Source organism: Ammodytes marinus, assembly GCF_949987685.1.
Source record: "Ammodytes marinus genome assembly, chromosome: 20".
In the NCBI taxonomy this organism is placed as follows: Eukaryota; Metazoa; Chordata; class Actinopteri; order Uranoscopiformes; family Ammodytidae; genus Ammodytes; species Ammodytes marinus.
The window spans coordinates 8,037,645-8,060,655 of NC_137224.1; the positions used below are offsets into that span (position 1 = coordinate 8,037,645).

The 23,011-nt window shown below is 40.9% G+C and overlaps 4 protein-coding genes across 6 annotated transcripts; 1 reads left to right on the top strand and 3 right to left on the bottom strand.

Annotated features, from left to right (window-relative positions):
* Positions 1–1,934: 1,934 nt before the first annotated feature.
* scd (stearoyl-CoA desaturase (delta-9-desaturase)) lies at positions 1,935–7,566 on the bottom strand. The gene is made up of 6 exons (XM_080049373.1): positions 7,443–7,566; positions 6,896–7,154; positions 5,692–5,822; positions 5,350–5,555; positions 4,796–5,028; positions 1,935–4,245 (listed from the first exon to the last, which is right to left on the bottom strand). Exons 2-6 carry the CDS (start codon positions 7,128–7,130, stop codon positions 4,046–4,048), a joined length of 1,005 nt encoding a protein of 334 aa, XP_079905499.1. The 5' UTR covers positions 7,131–7,154; positions 7,443–7,566; the 3' UTR covers positions 1,935–4,045.
* Positions 7,567–8,551: 985 nt separating this feature from the next.
* Positions 8,552–13,171, top strand: dnajb12b (DnaJ heat shock protein family (Hsp40) member B12b). The gene is made up of 9 exons (XM_080048713.1): positions 8,552–8,687; positions 9,898–10,060; positions 10,171–10,316; positions 10,423–10,596; positions 10,719–10,783; positions 10,931–11,040; positions 11,812–11,984; positions 12,143–12,284; positions 12,377–13,171. Exons 1-8 carry the CDS (start codon positions 8,555–8,557, stop codon positions 12,262–12,264), a joined length of 1,086 nt encoding a protein of 361 aa, XP_079904839.1. The 5' UTR covers positions 8,552–8,554; the 3' UTR covers positions 12,265–12,284; positions 12,377–13,171.
* Positions 13,172–13,833: 662 nt separating this feature from the next.
* On the bottom strand, positions 13,834–16,681 carry ddit4 (DNA-damage-inducible transcript 4). Of its 3 annotated transcripts, XR_013845383.1 has the most exons (4): positions 16,549–16,681; positions 16,066–16,286; positions 14,867–15,955; positions 13,834–14,805 (listed from the first exon to the last, which is right to left on the bottom strand). XR_013845383.1 is itself a non-coding variant. In XM_080048913.1 (3 exons), exons 2-3 carry the CDS (start codon positions 16,250–16,252, stop codon positions 15,456–15,458), a joined length of 687 nt encoding a protein of 228 aa, XP_079905039.1. In that variant the 5' UTR covers positions 16,253–16,286; positions 16,549–16,681; the 3' UTR covers positions 13,834–15,455. The 3 variants fall into 3 exon arrangements, 2 of the variants coding, with proteins under 2 accessions (XP_079905039.1, XP_079905040.1); XM_080048913.1 differs by having other exon boundaries at positions 13,834–15,955; XM_080048914.1 differs by having other exon boundaries at positions 13,834–15,955; positions 16,556–16,668.
* Positions 16,682–18,138: 1,457 nt separating this feature from the next.
* Positions 18,139–22,993, bottom strand: anapc16 (anaphase promoting complex subunit 16). Its single transcript, XM_080048877.1, has 4 exons — positions 22,899–22,993; positions 22,406–22,559; positions 18,867–18,941; positions 18,139–18,763 (listed from the first exon to the last, which is right to left on the bottom strand). Exons 2-4 carry the CDS (start codon positions 22,545–22,547, stop codon positions 18,654–18,656), a joined length of 327 nt encoding a protein of 108 aa, XP_079905003.1. The 5' UTR covers positions 22,548–22,559; positions 22,899–22,993; the 3' UTR covers positions 18,139–18,653.
* Between the last annotated feature and the right edge of the window lie 18 nt (positions 22,994–23,011).

The following is a 23,011-nucleotide window of genomic DNA, read 5'->3' on the forward strand; positions in this document are numbered from 1 at the left end:
TCTCTGCCAAATACCATGGCGGTGAAATGGCAGTTTACACGAAGAAAGGTTTACACGCTGCCACAGGTGGTTCACGCCCTTCCGCCATTGGCGCACGAGGATCAGCACCTCGTCGCTGATTGGCCGAATGCAGTCAGACGCTGTGAGATTTGAGATGTGTGGCGTGAGTGTGTTATATATTTTGTTTTTTTTCTGAACGGCAGTAACCCCAGTCATGACGGTCTGGGGTGATGGAATATAGTAATGGTAAACTCATGTAACCCACACGCCACACACCACCACAGCAGCCTGAGTCACGCTCTCACCGTCCATTGGCCAAGGTGGCATCAGGAGTTGGCTAATCTTGTGTACAGTTGTTTACAGACCAGTATCACCTCACTAATAATTTAAATTACCCAAAACCATGGGTAAACCACAACTCAATAGTAGCATAGCCTATTATTATTGATTGTAGATGAAGATACAAATCAGCATATAGGGCCTACAGTAGTTTAAATAAGTCCAAATAATAAACATACCGCCTCTCCTACTTAATCAGATCCTTAAAACACTGCTAACATGTAATGCAGTAGCCTAATACTCACCTGGAATTATTAATTGTACACAAAGAAATAGGCCTAACCACTTCTTCCACCACTGGATGTGAGGCGCTGCAGGCAGCTAACAGTTATTTTGCTTATAAATGACAAAGAAACATAGATAGATAGATAGATAGATAGATAGATAGATAGATAGATAGATAGATAGATAGATAGATAGATAGATAGATAGATAGATAGATAGATAGATAGATAGATAGATAAATAGCAAAAATGGACAAGCCATGTTCTCCTGAACCCTGAAATAGTCTGGTGTGTAATATGATCTGCTCTCCCGCTAAGCACACTGCTCACACATTCCTCTCCGCCCTGTGTAAACCATTTAACACATATTCCGAGTGCTTCCTTCATTTGCAGGCAAGTGCAAATAACTGCAGTATTAAATAGCAAAACTGGATGAGTTGAGTTCTTCATTACAAAGAGAGGGGCCAAAAATAAATGGCCAGGGAACAGGAAATCTCCAGACAAGTCCCAGTTGGATTATAAACAGGAAACTGCTGTATATTGCATCCTCTCTCTTACACACACACACAGACATGGGTGTGGGGGAAATAGGCAACAGTTTTAGCTTTTCGAGCTGGAGCCATCTTTAACAACTTGAAATACTGCAGGGTAGAAATTTTTAGTATCGGTGTCAGCATCAATACAAGATGTAATCATCCTTTATGAGATGATCGTAATTTAATTATAGAGTTTGGCAATGTCAAGTTATTTTAACTGTCTGATAAATGTTATGGACTAAAAAGTACAATTGTTTATTTACGATTGCGACTCATTTCTGGAATGAAAAGTGTTTGAACGGTAGCCTTTTAAAAATTTAGGTTGAAGGAGAAGCATTGGTGGACAGTGATTCACTCAGCTATGTAAGTAGTTTTACGTTTAAGTTTTACTTCTGCCTTCATGTGATGCAACTTTATACTTTTACTCAAATACATCTAATAAAGAAGCAGTCTAATTTTCATTCCACTGTGTTTTTGTGTGTACATTGTATATGTAAAATAGTAGTCTGGATTATCTAAGAAACACTGGTTGCAACTATCTATTTTGATCACTCTTACTTTAATTTTTCTTTAATAATCTTTTATTTTTAACCATTTCTTTGCCTAATTTTTCTCCAGTAAATCATCTGAGTACTTCTTCCAGATTTATATTACTCGACATCATTGTAAATGAGGGTCACCCCTCAATTGATCTTTCGAGGATAAATAAAGGAAAATGAAATTAATGGATATTAGAGAACGCAAAGTCACAAAAAAAAGAAACAACTGTTCATGGAATTACGATTGTATTGAAAATATTGTGAATTTTTATTTCAGAATAGAATACAGTTGAGATTTGACATTACCATTCAGAGTGACAACCTTCTTGTCGTTAGGAAAAATGTAGCCTGGAAATCCAGACCCAACAGGTGCAGCAAATTTAATTTGCCAGCGGCAGGTCTGGATTTCCAGGCTAGGAACAATGTTGATTTTGGGCGTTCTGGGCAGCAGTAGTTACTTGCAATATATTGTTTCGTCGGGTTTTGTTGAGTGCTTCAAGGTTCTTCATGAAGGCACCTTTTGCTTGTTTCATACTGAGATGATGGGTCAAATCTAATGAGTGCATCCATTGCGCTGGGCACACAGTATGCAAGTGAAGTCATACCTTTCAACATTACCTTTATGTTGTCATGCTACCATTGGCCTGAATGAAATGGTCCTATGGTTTCAGAATAAAAACAATGTTCCACTTGGTGCTTCAGCCTGTAAACATGGACCTTGGTCAGATTTGTATTGTGGTGCTTGAACCTTTTTTGCCTTACAGGATGTGAAGTAGTTTAGGAATGGATGTAAGTCATAAGGCATTAGGTTGTATCCTGACTCTTTGGAGAAAAAAAAATAAACAAAACAAAACAGGTGCTCCAATTAGATGACTTTTTTTAACAAGACTATATGCCACATCTTGCAATGCAGTTTAGAGCAAATCTTTTGGAGTCAATGAGGGTGGTTGGGGGGCAGGGAATAGAAATAAATACATAAATAAGATAAGCATTCCACACACCAGTATTAAATCGATGCACCAGAAGTTTCTGCATCAACAATCAGCTTTTGTAGGACATCAAAAAGGGGGAAACCAGACCCCCGCCTCAGTAAAATCACCACGGCAACAAGTTCTGATGATCCAAAAGCGATGCAGCTCCACAGTACGTTACAAAAATAGACACAGCTCTGCCATTTAAGGGGGCAGGGAGGGGGGGGGGAAGAACACACCTCAATACAACTAATACAACGGTATATCATCATCATGCATGGGTGGCATGTTGTTTTGTAACACCAGAACGGTCACATGACTGGCTGCTACTACATCAACCAATGAAATCTCTGCTGCAGATGTTTCAGGACAAAAGGAAGATAAAAAAATATCTCGGGGGGAGAGGGGGAGCAGAAAAAAAGCCACTGACGCCACAACATTTAAAAAACGTCCACGATGATGTAGAGTGAAGAAGCAACATCTACTTCAGTGTGCTCTAGTGGTCGGTTAAGATGGTCATAAATATGTCGACAATGGCACACTCTTGGCACTGTGATGAGATTAATTTAAAGCACAAAAAAGTTGTATGGTTCCATGGCAAAATTACAGTTAACATTTACTGTTAATATCGAACGGCAGTTTTACTTTGATGCCTAACCGTGTCCCTTATATCTATCAATATAATTATCGCATACTCCTCTCTTTCTAAATAAAGCCTTTGACTTTTTTTTAATCTTTTTTACACATTTTGTGCATAAGAAAAAAGTTGTTTCTCGCTGCAACACACCGCATGACTCAGCTTCACATAACGTTTTGGCATACTGGCTTAGTCAGGTTATAAGAAGACGGTAACTTTTCTAAACAAAAACATAATTCAAACTCCACCCCCCTATCCCCCCAGATCTTTTAGAGCTCACCAAAAGTGAATTTTCTATCAGAAATGTAAAAACTTGCTGTAAACTACAATAAAGGCAACAGTCTCCAATCGGTATCCTACCTTAACAGTTGAAACATTACTCCACATTTCAGTGCTTCACGACATGACTATTTGATTAATAATTGAGTAATACTTACATAAAAATTATGGGCTACATGACTTTGCATGAAGAATACACACCAAAGTGGCGAAAACAGCTGAGAATGAAGTTGACCTTTTTTGGAAATGCATCTACTTCAAATCTAAACACATCTTTGCAAGACCTTGGCCTGACTGAACAATAGAAACATAGGCCAAGGGCTTAGCAAATTGTTTTTGTTTGTTATCCATCTTCGACAATTTGTTTAGTTAACAACTACAAAACCCACAAAAGCAAGCAAATTGTGGTCACGGCCCTCATGAAGCTTTTATCTTCAGATGAGAAATGTAGAGCTGTCAAAGGACTGTGAAGCTTCTTCCTTTTTTTCACACCTTTTTGCCTGACCACGGTTGGAAGAGCTTAGCCACTCCGGTGGCTTCCGTCGCCTGTGCGCTGTGCTCGGGCCTTGACCGTCTCGCGGGACACTCTCTTACGGTCCTTGGCCAGGCCCAAGAAGCACATGAAGTCGATGAAGCAAGTGGTAAGGTTCAACTTGCAGCCAAACTCACTGGTAGCATAGTCGAAGGGGAACGAGTGGTGGTAGTTGTGAAATCCCTCACCTGTGATATGTAAGAAAACAGTGGACAGGTTATGCTAATGAATACATCCAGAAATAAGGTTGTGTTATTTTGTAAGCAAGATACAGTATATCTTGTCAGATGCAAGTATCATTATATACTATCAGGGGATAGGAAAATTAGTTTTTGACACGTAAAGGACACCACCAATTCAGTGTTTTGCCTGCTACAACACCAAATTCACACACAGCAAGCACAATTAGTAGTGTTTGTGAGTGGGAATCCACAAACTTCACTGTGCTGTGAGGTGACTTTGGTGTAGTGGTCAAATCTTCAGAACATTAGGTTAATAAAATGTTTGAATGAGCCCCAAAACGTTTTCATTTATTTTATGATATTTCTTAGTGTTGCCATAGTCATCCAGGCATAATACACTTCACTGACTGTTAAACCCACTGTGCAGCTAAATGTAGGCCAAAGGTACGTCCGGTTATGCGAGTGGCCCTACGGCAGTTTTGACTTATCTCTCTATCTCGTCTTTTGTTCCAATGAGAGAAAAGAAAATGAACACCTGATAGTTTTTGTTACATACCTATGGCGCTGAACGCGACAAACTTGTTCTCCCTGGGGTTGATGTTCGTGTCATAGGGCCGGTTTCCCCACATGTGCGCGGCGCTGTTGACCAGCCAGGTGGCGTTCAGCACCAAAGTGTACCTCAGCAGAGACGGGACGAAGTAGGCCACCCACAGAGACTCGCCCCAAAAGTACCAAGGCACGACCATGGGGACGAAGAAGCACATGATCAGCACGGACATCTTGTAATGCCTGTCGGGGGAGAGAGACAAAGAATGGAGCTGTCACCTTGTTGAACCAGAATGACTAATCCAACCCGTATCTATAGACAAAAACTCTGCAGCAGTGGTAGGTCAATTATGTATGAGAAAGTGTGTATTTTTTCCCTCTTTGGCCTACATTTTTATTTGATATATTATTGGGTCAGTAAAATGACACAACACACTTCTTTACTGTCAACGCTTCCTGCCAAATGAGTAATGTGCGCCATCTCGTCATATTAAATCTATCCCAGGCTGAAATGTTTGCTGCTAAATAAAGCGGGAAATTAATCATCTACTTAAAGCCACTTACTTCCTTTGAAACATCACAACTTTGTCAGCATACAGGTCGGTGAGCTCCAGCTTGCGGCCTTTCTCGATAACGTCGGGGTGTTTGCGCACCAGCAGCCAGCCGATGTGAGCAAAGAAGAAGCCCCGCACGGCGTTGTGAGGGTCTGCGTCTGTCTCGGAATATTTGTGGTGCACCCTGTGGTCTCTAGCCCACTCAAAGATATCATTCTGTGGGTTCAGGTAAAAAGACAGGGATAATAACATGCACTACAGAAGACTGCTGTACTTAAGCAGCAGTGGAAAACGGCCATTAAGTCTTAAGTTAAGTGTGTGGCTGGCAGATCTGTTATATGTAGATATATACCTGAAATGCCATGGAGTTAGCAAAACCAAGAAAGATCCTTAGAGGTAACGAGGCCTTGTAGGATCTGTGACTCCACAGGCGGTGAGCTCCTGCAGTGATTCCCAAAGCACTTATCAAAAAACAAAGTACAGCTGTGGGGGAGAAAGGCATAAACAAATTAAGTCTGACCACCACTTCACTCATCCACTCGTGTGTCCCGTCATAATCCACTTTGCACTAATACTGCAGATTGCAACGTGTATGCTTCATTCAGACATTTTTCTGTACACTTGTACTGAGTGTTACTTGTGCGTGTTAGGGGCTGCGAAGATGATCATCATGCGAGAAGAAGTGATCACAAGTGAGTCATCTATGTCACACTATGATATGACACTATGAAGCACGATATTCCCAAATAGTATAGCACATATCTAACTCTTCTCTTCTCTTCTTAAATACAATATACATTTCTGAATTTGTCCCAAAATGTTCTTCACAATTACATTTCACATGTAAAACATTTTTCCCAGTACACTACTGTATATCGATCTGAAAATATTTCAAATTTGCCTTTTGACTGAACCGGTCGACCCTAGTCTGCTTGTTCCACAAGAGAGTTAATATACCATGAACGGAAGCAAGACACATTATATGGAACTCAGTGACATTCACTGGGTGATGTAATTATGTCATATCAAGACTGACTGGATGCATAAAACAAACCATTTGATGATTGCATGTAGCCTATGACATGGAGACTGGAGAGACTTTAAAATCTATTCAGACAATCAGTCTCTGTGGTTTGGATTCATGAGAAATACACATCCCCAATTATGTTAATAAAATTGTAAAATGTCAAAAACCTTGTAATGCCAAATGTTATAAAACGTGCATGCAGTTAATGTTTCTACTCTTCATTTCAGTGCAATCCTGAGAGCAGCTTTAGGATACAAAGTGTGACATTAAATCTCCAATCATACATGTCTGATCTATAATCCCAAAACATGCAGGATCCCCCCGGGAAGATCATGCACATGCACAGACAGGTTATATGCAGACACCAGCGACGAGAAAAAAAAAAGTGGGCCGGGTAGCTGACATAACAGCTGTGATTGTGGAAAAATACTGAAGGCCTATGCAATCCCCAAATGACACAATCAACACAAACACATATATACATATATTTTGCAGAAATTCTGTAACAGGTAGTTGTTTTTTTACTTACACCAAATCAAGGTCCGAGAAGATGCTGAAGGGACTACGAATACGCCGTACAAGGCACCTATATGTAATACAGCCATCAATATGACATTTTTCCATACGATGGTGGAGGCAGGTTTGGGGCCTTCTTTCTCCTTGTACGTGTGATCAAACACATCATCTCTGTTGGCCTCTGCAAGAACATCCCCATTGCTGGACTTGTGCTGTTGCTTCTTCTCTAACACCTCCGTCTCAGTCATACTGTCGGCGGCGGCTCGGTGATGCTGTGAGCGGCCAAGATGAGGAGAAAAAAATCGGTCAAACGGGCGGCTGAGCTCAGCTAACGTCACTAAATTAGACTAAAACACCTTCGCACGGTGAATGTTAAAATGTTGTGTCTGTGTGCTGGCTAAGCTAAGCTAATGGGCGCTGCTGGTTGGTGAGGTAGATGAGGATGGTCATGTAACGATGCTGCTGCTGACTTCTAGCTGACAAGACATTTGAATTGTCTGCGTTGCGTAAGGCTGATATTACACCTGTAGAACAAATTATAAAATGGATGACTAACTCACCAAAAGTCCAGGGACGAGTAGGAAAAGGAGTAGTAGAAGGAAGAAAAGTAAATGGGTCTGCTTTAACCCAAAACTACAGTAGCCAAAAAACAGAGAGTGATAGTCAGATCTGCAGCGGCGGACGAATCAATAAGAACTGGAGCTCGATGTGCAACTGACCAATAAGCGCTGGGATGCCGCCTCGAGCTCGGCCTCTGATTGGCTGCCTGTTTATCTGCTGTTCACCTTTTATTCATTCTCTGCCAGATGCACAGTATATTCACCTCCCCACGAGAGCATTGCCGCCGCTGTCTAGACATGTATTCAACCAACCACTCTCATGATTGTCATTCACGTGTCGATTAAAAAAGTATCGAGCCTATTGACGAGGTGGTAAATTCAAAAATGAAAGTTTAAGACAACAAGTACACGCTGTTCCACCACCATCAACCACGCCCACTCCCATACAGTTTACGTAAAAATCCCTCCCCTACCCCCCCAAAAAAATCATCATTCAAAAGAAGAACAATTCTGCAGGAAAAAACTGTAAATATGAAAATTACATTATAGATCGGTAAAAAAAATAACCTTAAATCATGGTCGCCACTCTTTCGAGCAAGTATTTTAGAAATATCAGTAGGCCTACAATAATTTAAAAAGAGAATAAAAGAAAATGAACAGCGAAAGAATGTTTAAGTGATATATCATCCATGTACTCAATTCCAAATGGCATCTTAACGTATTTCTTTCACACTATTAATTGTGCGACAAAACAGTAGCTGATTATTTGATAGGACCTAAGTTTTTAACACCCAGGGGTTTTCCCCATGGTTTCCCCATGTTATTTCCTTCATGGCCTACGTTGAAAAAATACGCTTTGTCTCCATCTAGTGGTGACACGATCCAGCACAGGTAGATAATACTTAATATCTAGCAAATGGCTAAGCAATTTCTTAAACGTCTCCAGACACCAAAATAAAAATAATAATAACAACAACAATAAATATTACAAGGTACATACAAACTATTTTATGTAGCGAATGACAAGATCATTATATCAGCATCTGCATGACGCCATCAGCAGGCGCCTTTTATTTACTTCTGGCCCAGTTAGCCAGCCGCTGCCCGCTGCAATGGAGGTAAACAGGGACGAAGCGGAGCGCTGCATTGACATTGCGACTGCGGCGTTGACCAACGACCAGCCGGACAAGGCGCAGAGGTTCCTGGAGAAGGCGCAAAGGCTCTTCCCCACGGATAAAGCGAAGGGTGAGTGAAGAAGTGCCGAGCCGGAGTGGGGCTCGTTTCACCCGGTTTGGTCTGCAGCATCACCACCGGGCAGCAGCATCACCTGCATCCCGGATGGGGCTCCGCAGCGCAAGCAGCCGGGGCCTTTGATAGCACAAACGGCTAGCAGGTTTACTTTATTCAGCTGCTGTATGTCGTAATGTTGTCATTTCACGAAAAATCGAACTACTCTTGCATGATATTATATTAAATATTCTGTACATCTGCTCACCATGAAACAGATGTGGTGAGGCCGGGTCACATACTCATTGTAGTGTTATCATTTGCTTTCCGGTTAGATAGCATAGCCGAGAAAAGTCAGATAGGTTTATGCAGGCTACTGGATATGAATATGTGCCTATGCATCTGTCTGTACTTGTACTCCCATTTGAATGTGTCATAGAATATGTTTTATATTGTAATATACTATACTATATTTGAGCTATATTGCTGTTCTGTACAGTATCTAAATGAACCTCCACATCATATTAATGTGTCACATAAAGAAGGCCTATTAGATATAATCTTTTGGTTATTTAGTTGTCTAAGTATGCCATATAATAGACTCTACCATTTTATTTATGGTATCAATTGTAAATTATTTTACATAATAATATAATTGAACAGTGGTGCTGCTGCAACACCAACAATATCCCTGTGATCAATGAAGTATTAACATGTACTGTTTTTTGCTGTAAATATCTGCTGAATGCACCAGTAGTCTCCTTAAAATACTGTCCCCATAATATTTCTTCCTATTTAGACCTGTGAGTTATGTTGGAACATCTTTAATAGATTGGAATTAGATTTTGCTCCTGATAAAGAGGACCAAAGGCAGACAAAACACTACAAGATAACCTAGATATCTATACATTCTCCTTAACGGCACCATCACAGTTGCTGCTCTGACATGTTTTAATATGGCCTAATGAAGCTGGTGTTGCAATCTCATAATCTGTCCTAGAAACAATGTGTGTGGTTGAGGGCCCTTCACTGTGTCACAGCCTCTGCTGATGTATGTGTCCTGATTGTGTCACCAACTGATGCAAGGGTTTAGAGTGTTAATATTTTAACAGTGTGATGGTTCATGGTACATGGTGATGTAGTGACATGTCTTTTCAGATGCACCCATGTCGAATGCTTGTCTGATTATCTTTTTTAATTTACACAACATTTTTTTATCCCTTCCTAGTGCTGTTGGAGCTAATAGCGAAGAATGGATTCACACCCAGAAACAGCGGCCACTCGAATGGGCCTCGACAAAGGCAGACCAACAGCGATAATGCCAAACCAGAACAAAAGCCATCAGACACCCCAAAATCCTACACGGCAGATCAGCTAGAGGCTGTAAGAAAGTAAGGCCTATAATCACGTAAACCATGGCTTCGAAGGAATACTCAACTATTATGTGTTTATTGGAGACATTCGTTGACATATTTTCTACTTCATGTTTTGTTTTCCACAGGATAAAACAATGCAAAAACTTTTATGAAACCCTTGGTGTCCAGGCAGACGCCTCAGAGGATGAGCTCAAGAGATCCTATAGAAAACTTGCTTTGAAATTCCATCCAGACAAGAACCATGCTCCCGGTGCTACAGAGGCATTTAAAGGTGATTGATTATTGAACAATTCTTGTTAATAAGGGGTTTTCTTTTAGCTATTCTTTGTGATACTCAAACATAAGTTCTTCATAAACTTTAAAAAAAAATTCAACAGCTATTGGGAATGCGTACGCCGTGCTGAGCAATGCCAACAAAAGAAAACAGTACGATCAATGTGGGGAGGAGAGGAAGCATCCCTCGGGACAGGCTGCAGACAATGAGAACTTTGAGCCAGACATTTCACCAGAGGACCTCTTTAATATGTTCTTCGGAGGAGGTTTCCCATCAAGTTAGTGTCACTGTTTTTTTTTGCGTTTTCATGACAAGCTTTTTATAATTCACAGTAGTTCTCATTGCAACCCTGGCAATTATTTCTGTCCATTGAGCTGTGCTTGTGCTACATTCAACCAGGCAATGCGTACACCAATGGCCGGATGCGTAACCAAAGGCGAGAGAGAAGGGAGCGACCACGAGAGGTAATGCACGTGAACAAAAAAGTGAAGTGATTGTTTAAACAACAGGGGGCGACATTGAGTCTCCTGTCAATTGCATTCTGCAATATTCCAGTGTCTTTAGAGACTTTTTAAAAACTGTCTGGTAAATGCAGGTTTCATTCTTTGCAGGGTGGCCTTGCTCTTTTCATGCAAGTCATGCCAATCCTCATCCTGGTCATTGTGTCGGCCCTCAGCCAGATAATGGTCAACAGCCCGCCATACAGCCTCAGCTACAGGCCGTGAGTGTGTGATCCCTGTTCTGTGTGTGACCATGTTTTGAAATGTCACTGATTTAAGGCAAGACACTGCAGATGAGTAGGGTACACATTTTAACTTATAAATATCATCATGAAACTTTGCCAGTATGTAACTAATGATGCATAAAAAAACACAAATCTAGATGTTGGATAAAGCCAGAGTTAGAGTCTTCATTTCATTTTGACAACATATTAGTGTGCAAAAGTTTAACAGAACATATTTTGTTATTATAAATCAGACTAGTGACAACTAGGGGTGGGACAAAAAAATCAGGACATATCGTGCTGATTTCTCTTGTGACACATACATTTTTGTACATTGTTTTATGTGCGATTGGTCAGTTTGTGATGCACAGATTGCACACGAACAAATCTGATGAGGTTTCCATGTCATTTCTGTGAACAAAAACGTAATTCCTGCCTCTTGGCTTGTTGTGGGTATTTGATCTTCTTCAGTTACACAGATTCCGTGATGTATCGCAGAATACATTTTCTTGCAATATATTGTGATATAATGGCTATCGAGAGCGAAATACTGTCACAGTATCATAGCGTGACTTACTTGTATCGTCCCACACCTATTAACAAACAAATCCCTCTGTAATAACCTTCAGAATAGTGTTAAGAACGATTATGGAAAGTTAAGTTGATGTAAGTGAGATTTTTGGTTCAGAGTATTGAAAACAATCTTATGTTTAGATAATGGTCGTTCCAATGACATCTCTCCCACGCTCTGTCCCCGTCTACATGCAGGTCGGCGGGTTACTCACAGAAGAGGCTAACGGAGAACCTGAAGGTGGCGTATTACGTGGCCGAGCCGTTCTATAGAGAGTTCACTGGGACACATCTGAAGAATCTGGAGCGCACGGTGGAGGAAGATTTCATTTCCAGCCTTCGCAACAACTGTTGGAAGGAGAAACAGCAAAGTATGTCGGCCGGGAAAAACAAGTTTTGCTTATTTATGCGTTAGTCAAACCATGAAAATTTCAAGTTTTTTGTTTTGTTTTTTGGTTATGGGAAAATATTCATATTTTTTACTACCCCTCATAAATCTTTCATGAATTGCTTCTGTTGTTCCCTGCAGAGGAAGGCATGCTTTACAGAGCTCGCTACTTCGGAGACAATGATCTATATCAGAGAGCACAGAGGGCTCGCACGCCAAGCTGCGCCAAGCTGTCCGAGATCACAGCTTCATTACATGGATGAGGCCGCTCTCGTAATTCAAAGCAAGTTCTCAAGACAATCATTCTCACTTCTGAACACAGTTTGTTTTGATTACCTCAATGTTTTAAGTAAACATTTCTCTTTTTGTCTCCAGGTTCCCAGGATCAGCACAAAAAGATGATTGGCTGTAAATAGATAAGCTTTAAAAATCTGGAGACCGAAGACGACTCAACGAGCAACACAAACAAACCAGCACCGATCTGCATCAAACTGGTTAAATCCACTTCTGTGGAATTCTAGTCTGTGAAATGAAAAACATGATGTTAATATAGGATTTTGAAATGAACAAATAAAAGAAGCCACTTTAATTATAGCTTGTCCTCCGGACAAGATAGGGGTTTGGAAAACCTCCAACTTGCCCCAGGTTCATGACTGGAAGCCATGAAACTGGTAGAAGTCACTTCATGTTTTTTTTGTTTATTTTTTGTGTGTGCAAGAATGCAGGTTGAAACCAGAAACGTATATTGTATGGATGTTATTTATTTATTTATATATGTCGATGAGATGCCACACAATGCTTCCTCTATCATTTGACTTTATATTGCACATTCTGAAACTATGCAGGAATAATGTGAAACCTCTGATGAATATACACTCATGTCCAGGGTTTGTCTTACACTTGAAAACCTGTGATGTGTCCTCTTCCGACTACTTCTCCCACCTCTGTTTATTTGTGTGTATGTGTGTGTGCACGTGTGCGTGCGTGAGAGATTACCGTTCGGAACTGTCCCTTTTCCACTATGCCTCTTTTAATTGTATTAAGGCTAGAATTATATTGTGTAACTTTATGTCACTTCACAATAAAAGCCAAGGTAATGAGAGATGTGCCTATCCACATAAAGTGGGATGTTAATAGGTTGTAGTTCTAGCTTGATGTGAACATCATCTGTTGGGGGAAAAAAGCAACTGTTGTCAAACTCTTTACTTTAAAGTATGGCATTTGTTTTTCTGTATTATTTATTTGAAGATGTGTTACAGACCTGAACTTGCTCACTATTACCACCTTGTTTTTACTCCCAGATGAAAAATAAACATGGATGCTTAAATGTGTTGGGAGTGATTCATCTCTGGCAGAGCAGAACAAGCACACAATGCGCAGACAAAAGCTCAGTCAGCACATTCGGCACGTAAAGCCTGTGCCTGCAGTCTGACTGACTAGGGAAACCTGACTCTGTGCACGTTCACATGTTTTTGAGAAACGTGCAGCATGTGCATAGCAGCGTCACGTGCTTAAACCGCAAATGTTCTCACGTTACATATACTATCTAATTTTGGACTCCCCAGATTAAGTTTTTGCAGACTTCATTTGAGTTCTGAAACTTAAATTTTTTTGCCTGACTTAGCCAAATCAGCTGGCTCATGTGAACCTCAGCTGGTCTGTAACTCTGTTCCACTATTTATTCTTATAATGTGGTTCAGATTTTAACCCCCTTTTCTATTTTCGTCTCACACAGTTACTTGAAGACCTTCCCCCCCCGCCCCCCTTTCACTTGACCTAATTTCCAAATGTTAACTCGAACCCATGATGTTTCACAAAACAGGAAAAGGGAATTGTTAAAAAAAATAATTTATTTGCAGTCATGAAAGTACAAAAAACAGTGCAATGTTATGAGTAGTGGTGGGCCGTTATCGGCGTTAACGTGCTTCGTTAACGCAAGACTCTTATCGGCGATAAAAAAAATATCGCCGTTAATCTCTTATTCCACCTCCTGTTCGGCTCAGGGGAGATAATAATAGCCGGGGGCCGTTGTTGACACTTGAGGAGCCTTTATTCTCTCACACACCCGCCGCTCTCTCTCTCCATCACTTGCCCACGACACAATCGGGTATTGGAACGCAGGGTGGGTGTGTGTGGCCACCGGTCGCCACGTGACTATAAGTTTCCAAGTTTTAAACACTTCTATCTCTTCAACGTCACCGTACCCGAATCCTAAATATCCCCTTAGCAGACGCTATATTTCATCGGGGGGAAAACTTTGTTTTGCGCCACAGTTCGGCCGTAATGCTGCTGCTGCACACACACACACACACAGACACAGACACAGGCGCACACACACACGCTGCATGTCAGAGAGGGGCGCTACCAAAAAGACGAGAGGAGCGGTTGGAGCAGTTGGAGCGTTTAGAGACACATGCGTGCACATTTATTTACATAAAATCGCAATCGCAGTCATTTGTGCAGTTATGTTTCACTAAGGAAAATTACAGAAAAAGTAACGCACAGTGACTTTGATGAGTAACTTTAATCTGATTACTGGTTTGGAGATAGTAACGCGTTAGATTACTCGTTACTGAAAAAAGAGGTCCGATGCCGGTAACGCGTTACTAAGTAACATCTTGTTGAACATTATTTATTTTCATCACCAATTATCATAGTAGAACAGCTTCCTCAAGCAGATGAGCCCCTGGTCTGATGCGCCACAGCTTGAGAAACACGTTCTCAAAGACTTACTTTGAGTCACTATTTAGGAGCACACACATATTATGAATGAATTCAAATGAGACATTTTAATCTAGATTAATCTAGATTAATTCCAAAATTAATCTAGATTAATCTAGATTAAAAAAATTAATCTATGCCCACCTCTAGTTATGAGTATTTGAATGTCAAATAAATAAAGTTGAAAGCAGGACAGGTCCACACAGACACAAGATCACATCACGTTTGATATCTTAGCCGCGTAGATTGCATAAGGCAAGCAGTGCCTCTGCTCTGGAATCCAAACAGTCACACTAGGTCCCTAATGGTTTCTGTGGTGAACACTTCATCACTTCGTACATTACAATTAAATGGCATGTATATAAACAAAAAAGAGAAAGAACACAATGGTTTTAATGACTATATAACCATGTAGCTAGCTGCCGTTGTGTGGTTTCAATAGAAACTGAGGTACGCACTTTAATGCTCACAAAATGCCTATTTACCAGCTATACCATGATGATGATTACACATCTTCATTCGAAACGCTGACTGTCAGTCAGTGCTCCAGGTACCATAAACTTCAGCTCCCTTACAATAGGAACAATATGCTACATCATGACAAAGTCCATCCTTACTCCTTAGAAGGCATCATATACACGTAGTTATACTAGTATTAAGGCCCTTCCTTGAGCTCAACTGGGCTTTTTTGAAAAAGCGGAGACAATAATACATTCACAGTCCCTAACATTTCTTAACATTCCTCAATGAGGAGTTCCTCAGAACAATACAGTTTCTTCTTGATCACGCGGAAACCGGTGCTCAGTTTAATAGCTTGCCTCACTACCGGTGTGGAGGGAGACTTTGTACTGAAAAGTCCTTGGATTTTGGGCCACAGCCCGCCAGACTCCAGCCTCAGCACCAGAGTCAGCTGGAAGGTGGGGACGAGGTAGGGGTCCCCGGACAGCTGTGCCATGCTCTCGCACAGGGCCCCTTGCTCCACACACAGGTCTATGAGGGCCCCCCTTAAACCGCAGGGCTCACTAGCTGCCAGGTGAAGGAGCTCCTTTCCAATGTGCTCCAGAAGCTTGTCTGGGATGAGCAGTTTGGTACACCGTAAGGCGCAGTCGGAGTCTTTGGCTTCTCGCAGGCTTCGTGCAATGAGGTCCACCACTTCTTTCAGGATTGTCTCCTCCATTGGGTCGTAGAAGAGGTCTTCATTTTCGGGCGACAGGTCACCGCAGACATCTGACCCTGTAAACGGGGGCAACATAGGTTAGAGCTGGGAAGAACCATCGCATTTGGAGGAAAATCTAATTCTTTATTTTATTGATGTGTTAGAAAATGTTGGCAGCATTCTTTACCTGAGTCTGAGAGGTCACTCCTGCTGCCATTGTTGGACCCCGACTCTATACTGCCGCTGCTGTTGGCAGGTGTGCTGAAATCAGTCAATCTTTGCACCAGTTTGCCCCAGGACAGCCGCCTGGGACTGCCGTCTACTGGAGATGGGGGTGAGCTGCCCAGATCAGTGGGTGACGCGAGAGTAGGCATGGCTGTGCTGTTTCGCAGTGTTCAACAGTGTCAGCTGTTTGTGAGGAAACAAAGACAACAGATAAGCACTCCAACTCGAAGTAAAACATTTAAATAAATAAAAAAAAGCCTAGTTAACGGTTAAATTAAGCATAAGTAGCCTAAAACTCATTAAAAAAATATCTTGTCAAATAATGTATGAACTGTACAAGTTAACAGCTAACAGCCTACATCTTTGTTTGACGGCAGGTAGCAGCTCAAACGGTTAAATTTAGCCAAAAAGCTAGCAAAATAAGCAATTATAACAAAGTACTTACAGCTTACTTGAAAACGGCGTCGTTGAAGTCCGTTGTCGATGTTTAAGGTAGTTGTTTGCAACTCTTATTGTCTACAAAAACAACTATCTTCTGACTTCAGTCCCAACGCTTCCTCTCTCACAGCACAGTTGCCAAGCTCTGCGGTTAGTCCAGCAACAATGTTTATATAGGGGGCTGACAGGGCACGCCTCCTCCAAGCCAGCCAGCCAATCAAAAAGAGAGGCACGCCATCTGCGCTGTATCTTGCCTGGTAACATGCCAGCAGCGAGCGAAGAGACAAACAGGAGGGGGGAGAGGGGTGGTGTGTTGGGGTGATGAATAGCAGACTCCCAGTGTTATGGAAATGTACAGGGACTTGCCTGGGCTTGCATCGATTATATTGTATTCCTTTGTTCAATGTTCTTCATGAGCACAATATAAAAAGGCTCTTCTGTATGGGCATGTAGAGTATTGGCAGCATAGACGTCCAGCAGAAAATTCACGCAGGCTCAGCTCAGCTAGTTCAGTGTTGCAGTGCACATTACGTCACCTGTTTTGCTCAACCATTACATCAGAATTTTTGATCTGCCACTGCCACAGGAAAGATGCCAACAGCACACAGTCTGCAGCACAACACATTATTGGGTAGTACCCAATGTAAACATGCAAAAGAATAGCAATGCAGCAGTGAGATAGATGAATGTTGAATTGTACATTTATCAGCATTTATAGTTGTTACAAAATATGTTATGATGCTATCAAAGTGTTACTGTATTAGAGAGTTGTGGTATGCCAGATGGAAAGACAGGGAAATTGTGAGCAAAAACACATTGCTGTGCAAAGCAAGTAGAAGCTGCTGTTGCTGGGCCATACTGTACATGACATGCTCAATGTTTACATAAAGAAAAGTTTTGGAAAGCGGCCAGATATGCACTGCGTCTCAACACGTGAGAGGGATGGACTGTGCTTTAAATCAGGGAGGAACTGAGAGACGTAAACACGTGTCAGCACAGTATGTTCTGAGGGGGATGTTATGAATAAAAAAAAGTCAGTAAGTGTTGAGGGGGAAGAATGTTTGTTCCTGTTTTTCATATGTAAAAAATGTGAACTGAGGTTAAAGCCATCAGTTGCTGCAAAAAAACAACTATGTCAAACGTTTAAGGAGCAAAACAACTTGTGTGAGTGCTAGTTCCTAGAATCAGCAACCAAATACCAAACTTTAGAACTCTTTAAATGGACATTTAAGAGGTGTGTCTTGTGGTTTTTGGGGCCGTCCTTAAGACATTTACACCCAGAACAGTACATTCAGTACTTCCACACCCCTCGTTTGTTTAAAAACACTCCCTTGCTGTCGCTGAACTAAAAAACACCAGAGTTCTGCATGTTCCTCCCACTGTCAACACAGCAGAGGAGTGACGCAGTCCTCGGACTCGGACACAAAAACTGTATATGTTTGACTAGAGGCCATGAAAACTGAGACGCTATAATTCAACAACAACACGATCTAGTTGCGGCTCTAAGGCACAACAGACATGTCACTCAGGGGATCGGGTTAGGATGAACTATACAGCGCAAAGCAAATAAACAGCAACCGACACAAGGAATGCCCAAGTATTACTTTATTTACAAGCCCTCTTTGTTTTGCTCCCAAGTGCTGCTGGAGCACAAGGCCGAGCAGGCAGCAAGGTTTTTAGATTCATGAGTTACAGTGCAGCCTTTGGTAAAAAAACACAATGCCTCAGTTCATGGGATTTATTATGTTTCCAAAAGATATTATTTCACTTAACGTTGAGGCTTAGAGAAGATTGGACTGAAAAAACAGCTCCATTAGCCTAAGCCCCCTTCGAAAAATATCTATTAATTATCCACTACAAAGTTTTGTTTTGGATTTTAGTCATATATCCGGGAGATTTGGGTTGACAGGTGTTTTAAAATAGTTTGCTTGGGTAAAATAGAACAAGTTGTTTTAAAAAAAAATAAGCAAACCATGCTTTTACAATGGTAAACATGATTCAAATAATACATTTCACATTTACACTTAAAGATACAAGAAACATAAACTACGAGCTGAAATGAACCATCTCTTTCCCGTTTGGCTTATTTATCAAAAGAAGGCATTTATTTATCTAAGACGGTGTGAATCCCAATAATTGTTCAATTGGTTTGTACCGCCACTCGTCCGCTTCCAGCTCTTCCACCAAGCTTGCGAGTTTCTCCATTCGAGACACTTGTTGATCTGAAAGCAATGCACAAATTGTTACTTTATTAGGCGGGTACCAGTTGTTTTTAAACAAATCAACCCAAATGAACACATGTTGAATAAGAAGTTTCTGACTCACCGTGTTTAACCTGTTTGAGCGTGGAGGCAACTTGGTAGCTGAACACCGACTCGCATAAAAATCTGTCAGAGCCATCTAGACAGAGGAATAGAAAAATGAACAAGTTAAATGCTAATGATGAAGATGTCATTAAAATACATATTTGAAGCCTTAGTGGTCAGTAGGCGAATACAAAAAAAAGGTAAAAGAAGACAAAGTCAGTTTTTATTACACAATTTTACAGATAACGTAAGAAGGGCGTTCAGAGTTAACAAGGAGCTTCTGGAGACCTTCAGCACCCCTGCCGTCCTATTCATCACTTTGTTAGCGGTTTTAAAACCTTGGGAGGGAATGTGTGCTTCTATACACAAGCCAAAGCTAAAACACATTAAGTAAGATTTTCAGCTAGACAACAAAATAAGACTAAAGAGCCAGATGGCCTTAAGGTTCCATGAATAAATCCTGTGACAAATGTTCACAATGGATATTTTAGAGTAATACATTAGTGACACAATCTTTGTGATGAGACTTTATCACAACTACATGTTGTGCTTCTCTTTTATCATTATTTGTACTCACAGATTTGGCGCTGATAAAACAAAGAAAAGCCAAGCATCTTTAATTTGTAAAAGATAGCTAAGCCAAACATTAGATAGCATGTCCATTGAAATAATTAAAAATGCCTTTGGCAGGATAATGAAAATTGTTTTCATGTGTTGTATAATGCAAGAACACAAATGCTTTATTATATACTGTATATGACACAAAAAAATAACCACACACAAAAAATAACCAGGTGAGTTGTGAATTTATATATTCTTGCATTTGCAGAACTTGCTTATTGCTCCTTATCCATGTTTACTGTTAACCTTAACCACTGCACCAATATATCAAGGAAAACCCCTTCAATGTGAAAACTTGGCAACTTGGCAATCCCCCATCTGGATAGAGGATGCTTTAAGTGATGTCAAACAGTTGTGCATATCTGAAACTCAGATTTACCACGAGCAAAGAGGAACTCTCACCTTTCAGCAGACAAAGATGAAAACATCAATCCAACTCACATGCACTATACATCTTTTTAAAAACCGGTCATGCCCAATCATCTGAGCGAAAACACATTTGAGTGTGAGGTACTTTAGATGTAACATTCATATTTGTGGCCCCCAAATTGTCTGGAGAATAAAAGGTCATGTTGATTCAGAAATAGACAAGCTGGAGTGTCCCACAAAATGATAGATTATAGTTCACTCATACTGACCGGAAATGTCTCTAAAACAACTGCAAGACTTGCCAGACTTTTTTGGCTTGTATGCGTCATTCAGAAAAAACAGACTGTTAAAACTGGTGTGTGGTAAAGGACTGTATACAGTGCTGTGTGAAAGTTTGTGAACCCCTTGAGCCTTTTGGAATTTTATTTATTTTAACCATTATTAATTCATTTATATCAATACCAGTATTTTTTATATGAAATAACAGATGTTTGTTTATCAATTCAACATTTTTCTTTTCCAGAAATCAACTGTTAAAACGGATAAAACAAATTATTTGACAAATGTTGTATCTGCAAAAGTTTGTGAACCCTGAGCTGCATTGCTTAAATGGAGCAGGTAAACACAATCAGGTGGGCCAAATTGAGTGATGAAATGGACCAATGTAATGAGAGATCTTTAGGGAAGAAATTGGGCGGCACTAGATAAAACAGAGATCAATCCAGGTCAGTTTAGGCTCACCAAAGTGAACCCATACAGGTCAGACATGCTAAAAGCGAAAAAAAAATAGAGTAGAGTAGAATAGAGTTGTGATGCTGCACATTTGTCTGGGGACAGCTATAAATTAATAAAAAAAAAGTTTGAGCTCCATCGGTCCACCGTGAGGCAAATCATCTACAAATGGAGAGCTTTAAGAGTGACTGAATATCTGCCTAGAAGTAGACTTCCTTCAAAAATATCCATAAGCACCACAAAAAAAGTTATTTTTCAGTTAAAAGCCAACCCAAACATTACATCTAGTGATTTGCAGACCTCTCTTGCAGCATCTGGGACAGATGTGCATGGTTCCACAATAAGAATAAGAATAAGTCAACATGGCTTTCAAAGGAGGGTTGCTGAAGAAGCCTCTACTCTCAAAAAAGAACAAAAGTGCTTGTCACAACTTTGCCAGTCTTTTCTGTGGACAGATTTGTCCAAAATTGAACTGTTTGGTCACAACCAAAACCGCCATGTTTGGGCAAAAACGCAACTCTGCCTACCACCAAGAGAACCTTCTCCCAAGTGAAGAACGGTGGTGGCAAATGGTCTGCAAATCTCCAGATGTAATGTTTGGGTTGGCTTTTACCTGAAAAATCCCTTTTCTTGTGGCGCTTGAGGATATTGTTGAAGGAAGTCCACTTCTAGGCAGATGTTAAGTCACTCTTAAAGCTCTCCATTTGTAGATGATTTGCCTCACGGTGGACCGATGGAGCTCAAACCTTTTTATATGAATTTATAGCTGTCCCCAGACAAATGTGCAACATCAAAACTCTATTCCTGAGATTTTTTCCCCTTTTAGCATGTCTGACCTGTATGGGTTCAGTTTGGTGAGCCTAAACTGACCTGGTTTTATCTTTGTTTTATCTAGTGCCGCCCAATTCCTTCCCTGAAGATCTCTCATTACATTGGTCTATTTCATCACTCGATTTGGCCCATCTGATTGTGTTAACCTGCTCCATTTAAGCAATGCAGCTCAGGGTTCACAAACTGTGTTGGTAAGAACACCTCTTGAGTCAGAAATGCAGTTTAGGGTTTTTACTGGAGGTTTTAGGCAGTACAGATGCAAAGAATGTGGTGAATCGTCATTGACACACACACACACTTGCATCCATACAATGGTGTTCAGCTAAAACTTAACAGGAAAAGGAGTCATTGACAAGCCACGTAACGGGCAAACTTATCCACGGTCGAAATAATGTAAGCGAGTGACAGTTGCGAGGGACAGTTATGAGCAAGTGACAGCATGAGCTGTCAATCAACGCTGGTCGCACGCGTCACAGTGATCAACGGCTGCGCGCATCACGGCAGCAGAGCATGCACTCGAGAGTTCGGAACAGCCATCGGACTTTCTAACACAGACGCTCAGTCTCTGTGGCCTAGATGTCATTTCAACGCAAGGGCTTTGAATCCTAGCAGGAGCAATGATTGAATGAGGGAACAACTGATATAGCACAATATGTAACAATATTGTCTTGTATGACTTTTTGAATGCCACTTGGAATGAAATTAAAGGCCAATTTTACAATGACATAACACTGTAGAGAAAATGTCATCAATTGCTTTGGATAAGGGACCATTTTTGCATAAAACATAACTTCTTTGGTCCAGTGAAAAAGTAAGAAGATCTACTTCAAATGCTTAAAAATATATTGTGTAACTTTGGTAATGAATACATGAGTGGTACATATTGCCTGGGACCAACTTAAATGCCAAATAGTCTCAACACTATGATATTGCATCCCCTGCTTTCTGTTGGAGGGGAGAGATGGCTAAAGACAGCAGGCTTTAGCTGCGCGTTTGTTATCTTACCTTCCATCATTTCCCCTGCGCCTTTGGGATACGTATACAGGACTTTCCTGGGAGGGATGAGCTCTGAAGCGCTGAACCCGGAGCCTGTTACCGAGCTGCCGCTCACACCTCCCGCAGAAGAGGACGAGGAAGATGCAGCCATTACTTTGACAAACTTTAAAAACACACACAAAATAAACTTTAAAAACACACACAAAAGAAAACCATAAGAAACTTCATTGCTAAAATGTGTGAAACACAAGTAGGCTACAGTACGGAAAACCAGCGTTAAATCACGTCGACAGTTAGCCAACCCAGCATGCGAGAGCTAACATTAGTAGGTTCGTTTTATTAGCTTTTAATGTAAACTATGGTAGCTCAACTAGGTGGCTAACAAGAAAGCTAACTAGCCTGCTGCTGCTGCTGACACCAAGGTAGACAACGACCATTCACCATTAACGTTACTACTGCACAACCTGGCAATAACTACCCTTGTTTTGATAAGATAACTCACCGTCTATAAACCAGTTAATCTATAACCACGCAGAACCAACACAAAATCCTCGCAGTTGGCTCTGTTGTTTGTTTAGATGTCACCACTAGTTTTACGACAAATGCAGCGCTTTA